The sequence below is a fragment of the Cariama cristata genome, unplaced genomic scaffold (genome assembly GCF_000690535.1).
Source record: "Cariama cristata isolate BGI_N322 unplaced genomic scaffold, ASM69053v1 scaffold3891, whole genome shotgun sequence".
Lineage (NCBI taxonomy): Eukaryota > Metazoa > Chordata > Aves > Cariamiformes > Cariamidae > Cariama > Cariama cristata.
Genome location: NW_009598516.1, coordinates 33,059 through 49,639, shown reverse-complemented (window position 1 = coordinate 49,639; position 16,581 = coordinate 33,059). Strand labels below are relative to the sequence as shown.

The following is a 16,581-nucleotide window of genomic DNA, read 5'->3' as shown; positions in this document are numbered from 1 at the left end:
AGCAGTCAAAAACATATTAACGTTTTTACGATGATAGGTATTTACCCAGATGTGTGTAATGCAGCAGTCTGACATTTATTTAAGTTTAGTGGCTGAAGGAAGGAATTACTTCCACTCATTTGTGCCAGTTCAGCTGTTTGTGGGGCTTTACAGCAGAGTCTGCTTTTTTGGTTGCACTTCAACTTAAAAATGTATTTCAAACTGTGGTCTTGCATTATAACAGATACTGTGAGCTACTAATGTGATTTGGCAGTGATGCATCCGATCCTGAAATGCTTCTGAAGAGGTATTTCCTAGCAAACAGAACCAATATTGATACCAGACAAGTCTTTGGAAGTGTCTTTAAGTACTGATTGTAGCTCTGGCCAACCTGTGTAAGAAAGATGAACTTGGCAAGGCCTACTGTTGTGATGAGGTAGTGAAATGAAAAGGGGAAGGAGAATAAAAATACAAAAGAGCCACTGGATCATCGACTATGTGGAACCAAGACTGAAGCTAAACTTGATGATTCTCCATAGATATGTTGGAGAGTTAAAATAAGGGAAGGGTAAAGAAGGGTTTCCAGCTCAGTGGAATGAATGAACCTTTAAAGGCTTGAATTTTTCAATACTGGATCCTGCTTCTTCCCCACCATGTTACTCTGTTTGCCTGCACGTCCAAGGTAATCCCTGTGTCTGTTTACACAAATCTGGAACCTGTGTCTCTTACTGTTTAGCTGCCATCTGGACAAGGGCAGCTGTAGCTTGTCTGGATCTGCTGGTCAGTGTACGTGTGCTCATCAGCCAGGCAGCAAGCTGAGCCAGGCCAGGCAGATAGCTTTGCAGTTTAGAAGTTTTCTGGGCCAGTTTTAAGCAAAAGAATACAGTTTAAAAAAAAATACTTTTTTTAAAAAGGTGAAAACTGGTTGTAAGTGTGTTTAGGCTGGAATCTTGGTTGTAAGCACTGGAAAAAAGTGAAATATAGCAATGGCAAAAGAATTTTAATGTAAACAAGAAGCTTGATCAGCATATGAAGGGTAACTGTGTAGTGTTTTTGCTTGCAATAGCACAGAGTGGGACACAACGCCCACAGAGAGACTTGTTTGAGATCTGAGTTTAAGACAGAATCACACTGGTCTTGTTGTCTTTTAAATAGTTATATAAGGTCCTGAAAGACAGAAAAGTGGGGGTAGGATGCGTCACATGGAGGAAACATCAAATGTGAAGTTGGATGCTTGCCTCATAGATGTCTTGACTGTGTTTTTGTTTGACATGGTGTGTGGTTCTGTTTTCTTTGCAGTCAAACTGTTTAAAAAATTTGCATTGAACTTGACTCATTTACAAGGCAGAAGTTATAATAATTTTTTGTAATTAGCTTGACTCAACCCTTCTGTGTACATTTTTTGAGGAGTTGGAAGGGATTCTCCTTGCAGGGAAGAGGAGAGACTCCTTGTTTCTAATGATACATACTGGTGAAATGTTGATGCTGATCGTATTCAACAGGATTCTGGAAGATGCATGAAATAAACAGTAGAGGAGAAAAGAGTTGGATAAAATTTCATTTATTGATCTTATCTGTCTTATAGTCTAATCAGATAGGGAAATTTAAAGACAAAGAGAATTCCTATGAAGCTTTTTTATGCTTTTTCATTAGGTGATTAATATATTAGATTTTCTCATCTCCATGAGGTTACAGGAATTCCAAACCTTCATTTTTAGAAAGTTCTTAAAAATATTTCGTAGTTCACGCTTGGGAAGCTTCATAGCTCAGAAAAGAACTTCTACAAATACCAACCATGTGAAAGGATCATTTTGATCAGAACTACCAGAGAGATTCACAGCCAGGTGTTACTGAGGTGTTGCTCTGACCAGAGTGGGTAGTGGACTAAAACGGTTGGGCATTGGCGGTAGAGGCAGGATGCTGTCCGTGAGAATTCCCCACTTTTCCAGCCGTCTGCAGCTTGGTTCCCTCTTGCTGTATGGAGAATGTAGATTGTTCAGTGCAGTCCGTAGAGAGGGAGGAAGTTGACTTGTATCTCTAAGCTATCAAGATAGCATTTATTTGAGGGTAAATATTTAGGGTTTTTTTCGTAGTTAACAGAATTCTCTGTGGCCCCCATTTTCTCTTTGGAAAATCTAGCATGATAGAGAAGGGTATGTCGAATGTTATCTCCTGGGTCACCCTCTCTGCGTTAGCTGAATGCTTGTGTAGAGGCTTTGAATGGATGCGCAGGCCCTTACAGTGAAAGGAGCCTACACAGAGACTTCTTGTACCCGGTGTGCTGCAGCACGTGCACTGACAGCGAGGTGCTGCAGGATTCCACTTGCTTTGGGACTCTCAAATCAGATGAATGGCTATGACAGGTATCTGAGATCATTGCTGGGAAACTCGCTGTCAGACCTCAAAATAGAAATTCTGCTGGTTGCCACCACCAGCATGATAGTCATCCTTCAAAACGATTCATATCTTCCTAATGTAGTTTTGATATCCTTAGATAGTTTATTTAGGTATTAGTCTGGGAGTATGCCTACCAGTGAAGTGCCTTACTTTTTTAGTTTAATAACAACATTCTAAGACTCTAGTGTGGAAATGGTGTTACTCACGTGTATGCAATGGGAAAGCATCCCTAGCCGTTTCATGAGCAGCTGCCTTACCCGAGCTTTGTCCAGAGATGGTTGTAGGGGATACCACCTAGCTAGTCAGGGTACAGCAGAACCCCAGTTTTCAAGTTTTTAATCTCAAAAACTGAATTGAGTTTTTATTTGAGTTTTGTTTGTACATTCAGACCTGCGTACAGTATTGAGGGCCAGCATTCTTGGGAGGAGTGGTGGGAAAGGACCTGTAAAGGCACACATCGTCCCTTTCATCTGTGCCATGTCCCTTTTTCTCACTTCTTTTTAAATCTTGGCTGATTTGAAACGGCTGTTCCTTTGAGGTCAGCTACTGTGATTATTTTCTATAGTGATTGATTTTTTTTTTTGTTTGTGTTTGGGGTTTTGTGCTGAGAAGAGCATAATCCAAATTGGAAACTGTGTGTATTTCTAGCATTATTGCCCGTTTGGCCCTCGTCTGTTTTTCCCAACCTCTGAATCTTGTAGAATTTAAACTTTTCTCATGAGTATTGAGCCCTGTGTTAGTTTTTGTGACATATTTTTACCATCTCACAGTACCTTCTCTGTTGTGTTGGGGAGAGGATGTTTGACCAGTAACATCTATAAAAGCTACCAGCATGTACAAGGTGAGTGTAGTCCCAAGGCTGTGCTTCAAAAAACCCGAACAATTTACAGCATCTTTCAAGCTTTTTCCCCCTACAAAATCATTAGACAGTAGATGAGAAAGTTTTTTTCTGGTTTGTGCTGCTCGCACCTTACAGTGACAGGAATGGCACGTTTGAACTTGAAAACATCAGCCTGTGTTTTAGTGTGTTCCCTTGAAGTCAAGAAGTGTGAAAAATAGCACTTCTCTTCACTTGAAATTTCTAGACATCCCCAGAGGATGACAGTCTTTATTTCAGAGGTAGCCAGCTGATGCTACAGATACCAGTTGTGCCATTACTGGCACCTTAATTTCTACCTAAAGAACACAGATGTTGCCTGACCATTTTTCTCCATTTTCTGCCACATGCTCTGCTCTGAAATGACTTTGGAAAACTTGGATGCCAGAGGTATGATTGTTGGTTTGGTTTTGTTTTGTTTTTTCCCCACCACTTCCTTAAATCCAGTCTAAAATATTCGGAAGTACAAGGCAGAAAATGGAAGTTCCCTACAAAATCCTATTATGACATTACTGATTTCTTCTAACAATAGGACAAACTGCTTGGAGGGACTGCGGAGAGGAACATGTGTTGCAAAAGTAATTTTAACTTCATTTTTTCCTTGAGCAAGAGTTCAGCGAGATTTAGATGCCACTGTTAGGCCTCCTGCAATGGCCTCTTTTTGAATACTCCACGTATCATGATTGCCCACTTAATCCCACCTTCTTTAATCATTCAGATGGAGGCGTTACTTTGGATGGGATTGTGGAGTCTCTCAAACCAACAATCAAACCAAGAGGTTCCTCATCTTTGCTTGCATCCTTTTCCTTGAATTGTGGCCTTACCCTTTAAAGATGCTTTCCATGAGTTCTGCCACCACCATTTCTGAAGTCTCAGGTCTCTGAATACTTTTTTAATAAAAAATTTAATAGTCTCTTTTAAATATTCTTCTGGAGAAGTCATCAGAATGAGTGCACAGTTTTATAGATGCACAGGTTTCTTCAACGTGGCTAGTTACTGAAGCTTGGACTTCAGAAGGGCAAGTGGCCACTTTTGCATAGGGATTCGCAGGTAGAGAGATTCTTCTGACTTAGATGTTCATCATGTTTTAAGGGCATCTCTTCTACAGATTCCAAAATCCTAATTATTTCATTTGATTTTATTTAACTTTGTGATGCAGGTCATATATGGATAGTATTTTGTGGTCTGAAGTTGTGTTTCTGTTCAAAACATTGTGTAAGTTGTGTGATACCGAAGTCTGCCAAATCTCTCTTGCTAGAACTACAATATTGCAGTGCCTTTAAATATTAAGTGGAACTTAACCGTAAGAATGAAGTGTTGGTGAGATGAAGAATGGCAGAGTGTTTTGGCCCATTGCTTGCACCCTGAAGAGAAACAGTGATCTACTCAAGCTGTGTACAGAGTTCTTCAAGTGGTTATAGCAGCCGACTTTTTTTTTTTTCAATTATCCTCTGTATTGATACCTGTAAATGCAGAAGACACATTTCTAGTAGAAAGGTATTTGTTTTCTTGTTACCGTCTGTCTAGCAAACAAGGGATTGCAAGGAGTTTTTAGCGGTATAGTAGTGGAGGGATACTATTCGTCTCTGCCCCCCACCCCACTCCCCAGTTGTGTTCTTATTTGAGATGACGTCATCCTCCATAGTTTCCACTATATTTAGGAACCTATGCTTTTAAGACTTGCTTAGATATCTCATCATATATAGGTCTCCTGATAGTCACCCGGCCCCATCATACTATAATCCTGGAGAACTGCAGTTTGATATAGCTATTGTTACACAAAAAGCTACACTGCAACTTCCAAGTTTACTGTAGGACCCATGTTGAGTTGCAAACTCATTCGGTTTTTATTTTTAAATATTTTAGGAGAAGAAACAAGCCTTTTAGAACATGAGGTCCATCTTTAAATTTTTAAGATTAACCTTTTAGCCTCTTAAAAGATACTAGGTCTCGCAGACTTCTGTGCAGAGGTGCAGTGCTTTGGTGGCGTTTCTCCATTGTTCTCAATGACTTTTTTGATTAACTACAATGCAGGCTTGGTGGGACACGCTGAAAAGGAGAATGGTAATGAGAAACTCTAGTCTGAAAAGATACGCATCTTCTGTATAGGGCAGTGTGACAACAGTTCGGGTGATTTGTTACTTTACTGTCTTGTTTGTCTTTTTCCCGATTCTTGCATTGCTTAAGTTAATTGCTGTTGTGTTTAGATTTAATGAATACTTTGGCTCAGTTCATATGACGTACAGTCCTTGTTTGACCTGCGAGCATTGAGAACAATGATAATAGGACTAATACTTGTCTAAAGATCAACAAAATAAGTTTTGGGACATATTGGTATGTATAAGGAGGACAGAATAGGTCCTTTCTGTTGTAGCTGTTTGCTGTATTAGGTTGAAAATGACCTCTTTATTTTTCCTTTAAGAAACATTCCCCTGGGTGTTATCAGAAAAAATACAAAATGATAAAAACTTGCTTTCTGCTTGCAGAAACATCAAAGCTGGGCCTTTTTAGTTTATATTTGTAGTCTGTTCTTAGATATATTTGTGGGTCTAGAAAGTGTATGTGGAAACAAATAGAATAACGTATGTGGACAAGTACTTGAAAAAGATACCTGTACAGTAACTGAAGTTTTTTTCAAGATGCTATTTCTATTTATGCTACACTTTCTGTTCTTTTTTTGTTCCTTTAGAACAGTGTGTTAAAATTCAGATCTTTTAGTGAATGGGCCATTCTGTCTGTTAAGTAAAGTAACTCACAGTGTCCAGTACCTGTGATGCTTATGTCGTTCTGTTCAACTCGTTTATTGTAATAAACTACTCCATTCCTTGCATGTTTGTGGATCTCAGTGCTCAGAATGAGTTCAAATTAATCTCAAACATAATACTTATAGTAGAAAGGTTACTTAAATTGTATAGGTAGCTGCCGGACTGGACTGCAGCCTTTCATTCTTTTATACACTATGTTTTCCAGGGAACAAAAACCAAAGTCCTTTTCTATCCCATGAGTATTCCTGCATATAGAACCCTTACCAATACTGTCATTAGTGCTTATAACAGAATCAAGCTCGAGTGCAGCATAATGGACTTGTCTGGCTAGGTTGTGCAGCCATGAGATACAGATGTGATTACTCTTTCCAGACTTCAGTGTTGCCGTTTGCATCTCAGAAACAAGTTAGATGGAAGTCTGTAGATCTGTCTAGTGCTGGAAGACATGCATAAATAAGTTTGAAATTTTATTTTTAGTTCCCTTCTAGTTAAGGATGTGTTCAGTGCACATTGGGAACACCTATCAGAGCAATCTGCATCTATAGACAGGCTTTCAGAGGACTTGGTTTTTTTCCTCCATGCTGATGTTTTAGATCTCGGTGACATCAAACTAATCTTTGTGAGCTTTTTACCAGTTTTCATTACCTCATCTTAAAAATTTTATTAGGTTTCATAAACCAGCAAGGAATTGCAGGTTCGTCTTCTCTTTGACTGGAAGCTTTTGTGTCTTCACCTGGTGTCACCAACCAAGTGTGCTGCAAAAGCAGTATTTGGGGATGGGGGTGGGACACGGGGTGTGGGGGAGGATGTGTCTGTTCTGAAGTCTTCTCGGGAAATTAGGAAGGTGATCATGATCACCTTTCAGACTTTTTATTAAAAGTATCAGGAAACCATTCCTGCATTACAGACCAGTACAGTTGTGTTGCTCAATTTCATGTTTACTAAATAAAGCTAGATGATAGACTCCCAGAAGTTTATATTCCCTTCTGGGTGTAAGGTAGCGGTATCTAATAGAGAATTCATATTTCATTCAGTATCTTTTTCCAGTAATACCTTTCTAAATTAGGGCTATGTTAGTATAGTCCTTATTAGCTATGCAGAGATTTTGTTGTTTGGCCTCCTTTTTTTAATTAAAAAACTGGCTAGATTATTTTTTTCAGACATTCACATAGTCTTTCTCCTTGAAAAAAATGGTAGCCAGGCCTTCAAATTCCAGCTAAGGTGAGGTTTTCCAGACTGGACACGTGCACTCTAATAAAATTGCTTTCTGCACTGCTAACAATTAGAGTGTATCCTGTATTAACAACGGTTCAGAAGTTCACTAGCAAATGTTGGTTTTCTTTTCTTACCGCAGCTGTTGTGGACGAACGCAAATGTATCGTGATACAGCAGCGCGCTAACTGCGATATGATAACAGCATATATTAAATGTCATCTGGCTTAACATGCTGAAATGAAACGCTATTATATACTTGAATATTCTTTGCTTTTTTAGCATGTTCTTCTCTTGGAAGCTTTCAGACTTTAAAGTTCGGTCTGTAGGATACTGCTGGTGCTTTCCTCATGGCTTCTTTCGACAGCAGCATTTTGCCTTTTGAGATTCAGTAATAGATTTCCTGAGGACCTGACAATTTCATATGAAAACAGTTTCAGTGCTCAAAATGGGTATGGGAGTTTCCTTATAGACGTGCTATGCCTAGACTGGGACCCAAATAAATTTGCTTTTGTTGTAAATGCCAGCTGCTCTTCTCCTCTAAGAGTTTGATTCCTGCGGAGGGGGTGGCAGAGCTGGTCGTAAGCAGATGCTTCATTTGTGCAGTGGGCTCAGGGCTGCCTTCTTTGTGTGGTTCCCCTTCTTCTTCCCTTGCTTCCACCATGTTTCCACTTTTCTACTTTGAAAGATAAATCCAAGACTGTCCTGGTATGTCCATACATCAGTTTAGTCTGGCCAGACCTATTGCAAATGTCCACTCAGTCCCTAGAGGAGGTGTTATGGTTAGATGTTCCGGTTGCATCCAAAGTCACTAAAACAACAGTGTGTGACTGCTGGCCGGTTGGGTAGGTTGAACTGATTCAGAGCATTAATGGATAAGAAAACCTGACTATAGAGAAGACATGTACAAGGAGAATATTTGTGCAAAGTTAATTTTATTGTAGTTTCTGAATTTTATCAAATGCAGCTTGTCTATGGTCCTTCAAAGCTAGACTTGGCAGCAGAAGAAAAGGAATGGCACGTATGAGAGAAATCCAGGACTTCTGCTTTATTGCACTGACAGAACCAAATTGTTCAATCTGTTGCCTCATCTGTTTCTTGCCATAGCTGGGAGTTGTAAAGGTCAGGCCATCGCAGCACAAAGAATATAATAGTTAACATGCTGCATCTCGCAGTGTTACCAGCTGGCTAGTGCCTTTCTCCCATTGATCATCCAGGCTCTTTCCCAAAAAAACGTAAGCAGCATCCTCTGCCTATTTTGGGAATGCGTCAAAGTCAAAAGTTTCTGAAGGTGGTAATGTGGGTTGCCCAGTACGGTCAGCACTGCGCTCGACTCTGACATCCTGTGCCGCACTTCAAGAAGGCTGCGGCAACTTTCAGTTTGAAATAATTCTCATCCTCTACTAGTGTACCAGTCGCCCCGACCCCCACCTCTTGCTGCTGCAGGGTAGAATGCCCAAGTGACAAAAATTTCATCCCACAAGGGATGAAAGTCAGGGTTTATAGCTGCTCTGCTTGTTATACCCTTGTGCAAGAGGATGAGAAGTATGGGTATGGCTACAAGGCAATAGCTGGTCTATCAAAATTACTGTGAATGGATGTGAATAAGGGAGGTAATGAGTGATACAAATATGTATGAAACTGACTGCTATGGAAGATCTTTTCTGTTTAAATCTGATCTTCAGAATGATGTCTAATGTACCTGTCTCTCTTGAAAATATCAGATGGGTGCACAGGCAAAGTAAATGTGCTTTGTCATCCTCCTGACCCTTCCTCAGTTTTGAAGTGAGTCCTCTGACTCGCTGGCTCTTCAATCTCCTTCCCTGGTTTTCCATGTTTTTAATACATGTTAAATGATGAAGATTGACATGCTGTTGGCAGAATTTGGCAAGATAAAACCAGAAATAAAAGCCAGTTATTACTCCTTGCCAGTATTTTGTTAACTGTTTTGCATCCTAACAACCCTTTACCTTTGCAGTAGGTGCTTTGTATCATATCACATTAAAACTGGGAAGTTAGCTCCACTTTGAGGTGCCTCAATCTGTTAGTATTTGCTGGGTTTTGCTGTAGGCTGTTAGTAGGCATCAATGAATCAATTAAAAAGACAAAATTAAATTCAGAAGTTCAGAAAATTTTATTATTAAGAACACTGGGATGACAAAAAAAAAGAAAATCCCATGATACCAGGATAGGTTAGCTAGTCTGCTAGTCCCTTCTGGTTCACCAGCATGTTTAATAGAGATTGCAGCAGTGCTTTGGCCTCCAAACACCACTTGGCTTTTATTGCCTGAAGCGTGCCCGTCGGCCATCCTGGTTGATCCCACGGCGTATGCTGGGCCGTGCCGTGGGAAGGGGAGACGTGGCCCTGGGCCTTCTGAGAGCAGAAGCACTGGGTTATTGAGTTATGACACCGATCTAATTTCTTTTATGTTGCAGCTGATTGACTGGGTGAGGATCACACAGCAAAAAACCAGCGCTGTCCATGGAGATTAAGGACTGTTGCCTCACACCTATTGGTCTCAATTCCAGTTGCTCCCTTGGCAGATCGGAATGACAGGAAAGATACTATTTTAGCATAGCACGTCTTATACTTCAGTGCTTTGTGTTAAGAAGCTACATCGCAGATGAAAGCTAGGGGAAAAGATGTTGATAGTTTAAAACTGAATTTATTCGTCGGGTTTAGCTTTCTAAGATGTACTAGCTGCTTTTTTGGCACGTGTAGCAAGATAAGAGACAAAAATGCCTGCTGGTAAATTCGACTAGCTAAAACGTCTTGTTTTAGCTAAATCTTTACTGTGCAGTGTTTTAAATGTTCTCTGCTATTGCTGTTCAGGGAAAAGTATTGCCATAACTTGTTCTTTATTTCTTCAGATCTTGATAAGTTATCCAAGTCACTGTTTGACTTAACAGAAGGTCTTTGTTCTGTGTTTCAACACTGACTTGGACTGCTTGTGAACTTTACATGTTTTCTTTCTTTATTAAAAAAAGGAGGGGAGAGGGCATATTGATGCAAGTAGTGTATGATATTTTAGTACATCCTGGTTTTGACTGTTCATGTGTCTCATCCTTCAGAAGGCTGTTTTAATTGTGATTTACTTTTCATTCCTAAAAGGTGCCATACTTGGCAGATCAGAAACACAAGAGTGTATCTACTACAACGCTAATTGGGAAAAAGATAAAACAAATCGCAGTGGTATTGAACCTTGTTATGGTGATAAAGATAAAAGACGACACTGTTTTGCTACATGGAAGAATATTTCTGGATCAATTGAAATTGTGAAGCAAGGTTGCTGGCTAGATGACATCAATTGTTATGACAGGTAAGCGAGTTCTCCTGTAAATTTTAAATTTATTTGTAATTTTAAACTGTTTTGCCTATCCATAACTTATACATCTTCCCCTCTGCAAACAGTACTTGAGACAAATGATAATACAGTAGTCTATGAATAGTTATCTTGGGTTTTGACACACACATGCTTTTTTCTTTTTTTGCTCACCTGTATTTAGGGATCTGACTTCATCTAAGTACTTCGTCTTGTTTGCAGAATAGCACGTTTTACCTTCTCTTATTTACTTTCTATCTATTAGAAAACAGATGTTTAATTTATTCTTTTTTAGGCCATTAATAATAGGTTTTCTAATGACTTGTTATTGCCAAACAATGCAAATACAGTTATTGAAAGGAGAGTGCAAAGTTCTATAGTTCACTTTTCCAAAGTCTGACAAATAGGAAAGTCCACACTTTGCATCTGCTCTTTACTTAAACATGGAAGTATTTTGCCAATTTATTAAAAAGCCCACCTCAGTGGCAGCTCTAAGAGACATCGAATGTTCTAAAATTCCAGTCTTTTTTTTTTTTTTTAATAACAGATGGTCTAGCAAGTACCCGTGAGTAGTAACAGCAGGGCTTGGGGTTTGTTAGATATTGGGTGAATAAAGGTCATGAGTCTCTTCAGAAATGATATTATAGTTCTTTGAAGTACTGTACCAAGTTTTATTTGATCAAAACAGTTATTGTTCGGAAAGGGAGAGAATTAAGAAAATAAATTTGTAATAGATCTTCATTAAAATGTATTTAGAAATTATTTTTAGTAATATTTTAGAAAATATTCCTTTTGTGTTTCTTAAATGTGGAATGAGTAGAAGAAATTGTTAACGTATTTCTACCAAATAAAATTTCCCCACACACTAGGATGTTTTCTCCTTTAATGACAGCTTAAAGCTAAGTTGAATGGTAATTCTGATTTAGCTGTTTCTGAGAAGTAGCAAAGCATCTGCAAGCTTGCTTGCACAGCATGACTGAAATTCAGCTATGCTGGAAGGCGAAGGACAATTTTAAAGAACTCTTATTTCTTGCTACTAGTATCTAGTAACTGTAAGTCACTCAGGATGGGAAAGTACTTTTTTGTTGTTTTTTTAAATCCATTCTAAGTTACAGCTTTGCAGAAGAAGTAGGGATATTTACAATTTCTTAACTAAGTCCCTTTCTGCTAAATGTTAAACTTTTAGGATGGAAATGGAATTTTTCAATTTGGAAATACAATTGGGTTCTGTAGCATTGTTATCCCACTAGTTCCACGTGTATCTTTGAACAGTCAAAAAAACCCTGATATTAAATTTTTCCTCGAGCAGAGAAAAGAAATTGGAAGAAGAAACAAAATGCAGGAAGGATAGTAAGGAAATAGTTGAAAAAAGAGGAAAAAAAATTGTCTGGCTCTAAGACCTCATTAACTGTAACTTGTTGTAAGAATGAATGCTGCCCTGTTTTTCTAAAATATTCATTAAACAATCTTATCTCTGGGAGTGAAGAGTGGTTTACTAAACAGGGAGTTACGGTATGATGAACTCCAAACAAAAGCAGATTAAGAACATCAAAGAATAAGTCTTTTATGGAAGTTACAGTACAGTGTAATTGTAATAGCTGGTTCTATAAAATAACCCTAATTTTTTGAAGAAGAACCCAAAACTTTTTTGACAATCTTCAGCTGTATTTAAAATCCTCAACTATTTCTGCAGGATTTTCAAATTCTTTTTCTGCTGTGAAGTTGTCTCCTGCTTGATGCCTGTTTTTCTTGGGCGAATTGAATAGTTTAAGCTTATTTGTTAATAGAACTCCTTTCCTGCAGTTAATTCATTGAGGGAAATAAGCCCTGTCCCTGAACATAAAGTAGGCAAGGGAAATTGTAGAAATTTTATCTTTTTTTTTTCTAAAAATAAAATTTAAAAATTCTCCTTTCCACTTATCTCCAACCCTGTACTGTGAGTTTATGGTTAAATGCTAGCCATTTGATCATTTGTTTGCCCTCTTTAAATCTAGATCATCAACTGTTCTTTAGTATCCTATTGGTGGTTTTCTTTAACTTTGTCTTAAAAATAGCAAAAATGTGCTGTTTCAGTTTTAATGATATTTCATTGCAATGTAAAATAATAAAATTTTAATTTGTTTCTTTAAGATGTAACTCTTATGGGTAGTATGTTGTCCTAGATGATTTAAATTTGAAATACGAGCATATGTTTTCTTTTGAACAAAAAAACCAACCACCCCACAATTTAAGATTAATACGTTTTTTATTATTATCTTTTATAGGAATGATTGCATAGAGAAGAAGGACAGCCCTGAAGTGTTTTTCTGTTGCTGTGAAGGCAACATGTGTAACGAACGCTTTTTCTATTTTCCAGAAATGGAGGTCACACAACGTAAGTTAGTCAGACACATTTATGAAGGAACTATTTAGCGGAGTTTAGAAATACTTAATATTGTGCATGTTCAGGAGATAAGACTTTTCAAAATGTTGTGGTCAGTTTTTCCTGCCAGAAGGTTTCTGATTCTGGGATGATAGAGCGCTGTGTCTATTCACATAAAGAGCCTGGAAAATTGCTGGTTCATTTCTTCATTTTTGAAGGGTCTTTATACTAGAAGTAATTTAAATTGATAAAAGGTACTTCAGCGTTTTTCTAAGGGTGAGAAGGAAGGATAATATGAAATAATTGGTTGTTTTAAGATGCAAAAGTTACTGTCAAATCTTACCTTAATTGTATAGTTAAGCTTCTGTAAGTGTCTATAAATCATTGGGCTAAAAGCCATATCATCCTTACATGCATGCACTGCCCTATGAATGCTCCTCTTCTTGAAACAATGCTCTTGTTATTTTGTTAAACTAATTGGACCTTTGAGTTTCTCTGTAAATTGACACAGTAACCTTTAAAAAGGGGGAAAGAATTTCCTCCCAGGTTACAAAGAAAATCAGATAGCCAGACTTAACGAATAATTGTTTTAAAAAACAATAACCAAAAGATTATTTGATTATTCTTGCATATCTTCTTCCAGTCAAGAATCTAATCTTTGTTGGAAAACTGAATAATGTTAATAACTGAACTGAAAACAACAAATGTCTGTGTACCAAATAGCCAGAGGAAGTTGTTTATGAAATTAAATAACATTTTCTATGAGATTAAAATAGCCTTTGTTGACCCAAGAGAGATTCTTGTCATTTTTGTCAGTGATACTGCTAAGGCAGTAATTGACAGTCGTCTTTACTATCATGAAACCTCTTTTGGCCCAGGGGTCTGTGGCTGCCCCTATACCAGCTGCCTCAGAAGCAGGGCTTCTCTGGAGCCTTCTTTGAGGTCATGTGGAAGTGTCTTCAGTGAGACAACTTTTACTTTCAGCAAGTCAACAGTGTGTGGAAATGTTGGCAAGTTATTTCTGGCGTGTTCTTCTTACTAATGATGGCTTACTGTATGCATTCCAAAGACTAAGCCTCTGCATTGATTCTTTTTGCATCCATTAGGTGATGGCATTCTTGCAATCTTTTAAAAATACAAACACCTTTTACCTGCTGTAGATGGGCAGAGCTTAAAAGCACAAACAAATTAGGTGTGCTGATGTGCAAATCTGGGGATCAATGTTATTTCTGTGCCTTCCAAAACGCTGCCTTTTTCCCTATGTGTCTGTTTGTGTTAGAGTATGCTATTCAAGCAAGTATTGTTTGCCTGTTGTGCTGATTGCAAGAATTCTTAGAAAACCAGATGCTAGACGTTTCAAACACTGATTTTTGTTTCTTAAAAGTTCTGTCCTTTTTTCTTTTTTTTTTTTATCCAGCAACTTCCAATCCTGTTACACCTAAGCCACCTCTGTTCAATACCTTGCTTTATTCATTGGTGCCTATAATGGGAATTGCAGTGATTGTGCTCTTTTCGTTTTGGATGTACAGACACCACAAGCTGGCGTATCCTCCAGTACTCGTTCCAACCCAAGTAAGTTGCTGCATTATGATTTTGGTTTTTTGAATGGTAAAACCATTTTCTGAAGAGGAGAGAAAGGGGTGTGTTTCTGTCATGTGGCTGAAGTCTTCTGTTACTTTCCTGGTGTAGAGGTTAATGCTTGCTATCTGCAAAAGCAGAAAATTAAGCTTTACTTAAATAGCCTTACCTCCTTTAATTAATTGGTCTTTGAATGTATGAGCAACTACTTAATGTTTCTACACATCTGTCTGTTGGGGAGGAGAAAAACTAAACACGAAACTTCAGATGGCAGAGGTGCAGGATTGCTAGGCAGCTGTTGGAAGTTTGTACTCCCCTGTAGTTGAAAGGACTCCTTGTCTGGAAGTTGTGTGTAGCTGCGCTCAGGCACCTAGGGCTGAGCATTATGTAATGCTTAGCGTAAAACAAAAATGAAAGGGGAGGTGCTAATTCATAATGGCAATTTGCTGAATAGAAAATAGTAACTAGTAGAAGTCTAGCTATTTTTGAAAAAGCATGGAACTGGGATACAAGTATCAGTTAAAGTGTAGAGAAAAATTTTTAGTTGAAGTGTAGTTTCAGGGCTTAGCTCAGCTCATGGCCTTACTGTGATTCCTATCATCTTTTTCCTCTTTTTTCCTCCTTTATGTATTTTGTGTTTTGTCTTAAAATGTTTCAGTTTTATCAGTGTTTGTGTTCTACTTAGAAAATATTATGAGCTTGTGGTCTCCAAATTTGAAATGTAAACTGGCCACGTTGCATCAAAACAAACCTTTTTTGGCTGCATGTGCATAGTTTCTGCTGTTGTAAGGCTCCAGCTGATTCTGTAGGTGTAATTAGTATTAATAGTAGAATTCCTCTTCCTTCAGTTATGTCTAGAGATTCCATTGAGGTTAGAAGGCTTTTATGAACAAGAGTTAACACAGCAAGTTCTTCAGACCGAAGTAGGAAAGATGAACAAAATGTGGTAGTGGAAATAGAGAGATAAATGACTTGCCCAGGGTCCCACAACACTTTGGTTTTTGCAGTCCGATTTAGAACTTAAGCTTCCTAATTTGGTGCAGTGACCACTCAGAATACGTTGCCTCTCATATAATGATGATGCGCTGGTGCTATTTATGATTAAATAAAATTAAAACACTTGTTGGTTTTGGTAGGATTGCATTTAAAAAGGATTGAGATATATTTGCTCCATACTGCCAACTTCTGTGATATTTTCAGTGCTACTTTTTGACTTCAGGGTGTTCCAGGAAGCAGTGCTGCCTGTGGTTGATAAATAAAATTGTTTTGGTTTCAGTTTCGTAGTAATAGATAAGAAGAATTTGGGGGGAGGCAGTGCACATATGTTCTTGCCAAATGAAAAGAACATAATTTAGAGGCGAAAAGTATGTTTCCTGTCCTTGCAGAAAGTATTGCAGATCCTCAAACTTCATGCAATCTGTTAGCCTAATTATTTCATCCGTCTCAGTTTTCATGTATCTGGGACTATATTAACCTAGTAGTCTTCACTGCAAGATGAAATTCATAGCTGCTACTTGTGTGAGTAATTTCAGCATGTGATTTCCTTTCTAGACTTAAAGAAATTAAATAAGTAATGGATAAAGTGATAGAAAAGCAAGCAAATGTTAAATATGCGTGAGTTATCAAGAACTTGAATTCTGATATTCTTCTTCCTTTTTATTGCCGTTCTTTTCTTGCATGGTTTGTGTTTGGTACAGGAGTGGACACGTCATAGATTTTTAATAAATAGGGTAATAACCTGTTTTCTTAATGCTCAGATTTTATCTGTTGGGATAAGTATATGTTGGTGCTTGAGCCAGTTATGGTGTAATAACATTTTCTTATCTTGTGGTGAATAGGCATTAAGGTTTGATGTGGAAAGTCAGGAAAAGCTACTTCTGCCTGAAAAACTAAATGAAATTAATATGGAAATAGAACGTATAAATGCCCTCCTATATGCAGCAGAGCAGTATTTCCCATTTTAAATTTGATTAGAACTGATTTGAACAGGAGGTAGAGGAAGCAGGAAGAGAAGGAAAAGTATTAGTAATTTTATAACCATGAAACAAACATTTAAATATTTATGCAATTAATATATTAAATATTAAT

General features: G+C 37.9%; 1 protein-coding gene across 1 annotated transcript in view; it reads left to right on the top strand.

Moving 5' to 3' along the window:
• ACVR2A (activin A receptor, type IIA) overlaps nucleotides 1–16,581 on the top strand; it is a 66,403-nt gene that overhangs the window by 26,485 nt on the left and 23,337 nt on the right. The window contains exons 2-4 of the mRNA XM_009709312.1: nucleotides 10,343–10,550; nucleotides 12,818–12,927; nucleotides 14,333–14,487. Coding sequence (XP_009707614.1) covers nucleotides 10,343–10,550; nucleotides 12,818–12,927; nucleotides 14,333–14,487 — 473 coding nt within the window. The remainder of the gene's footprint in view (nucleotides 1–10,342; nucleotides 10,551–12,817; nucleotides 12,928–14,332; nucleotides 14,488–16,581) is intronic.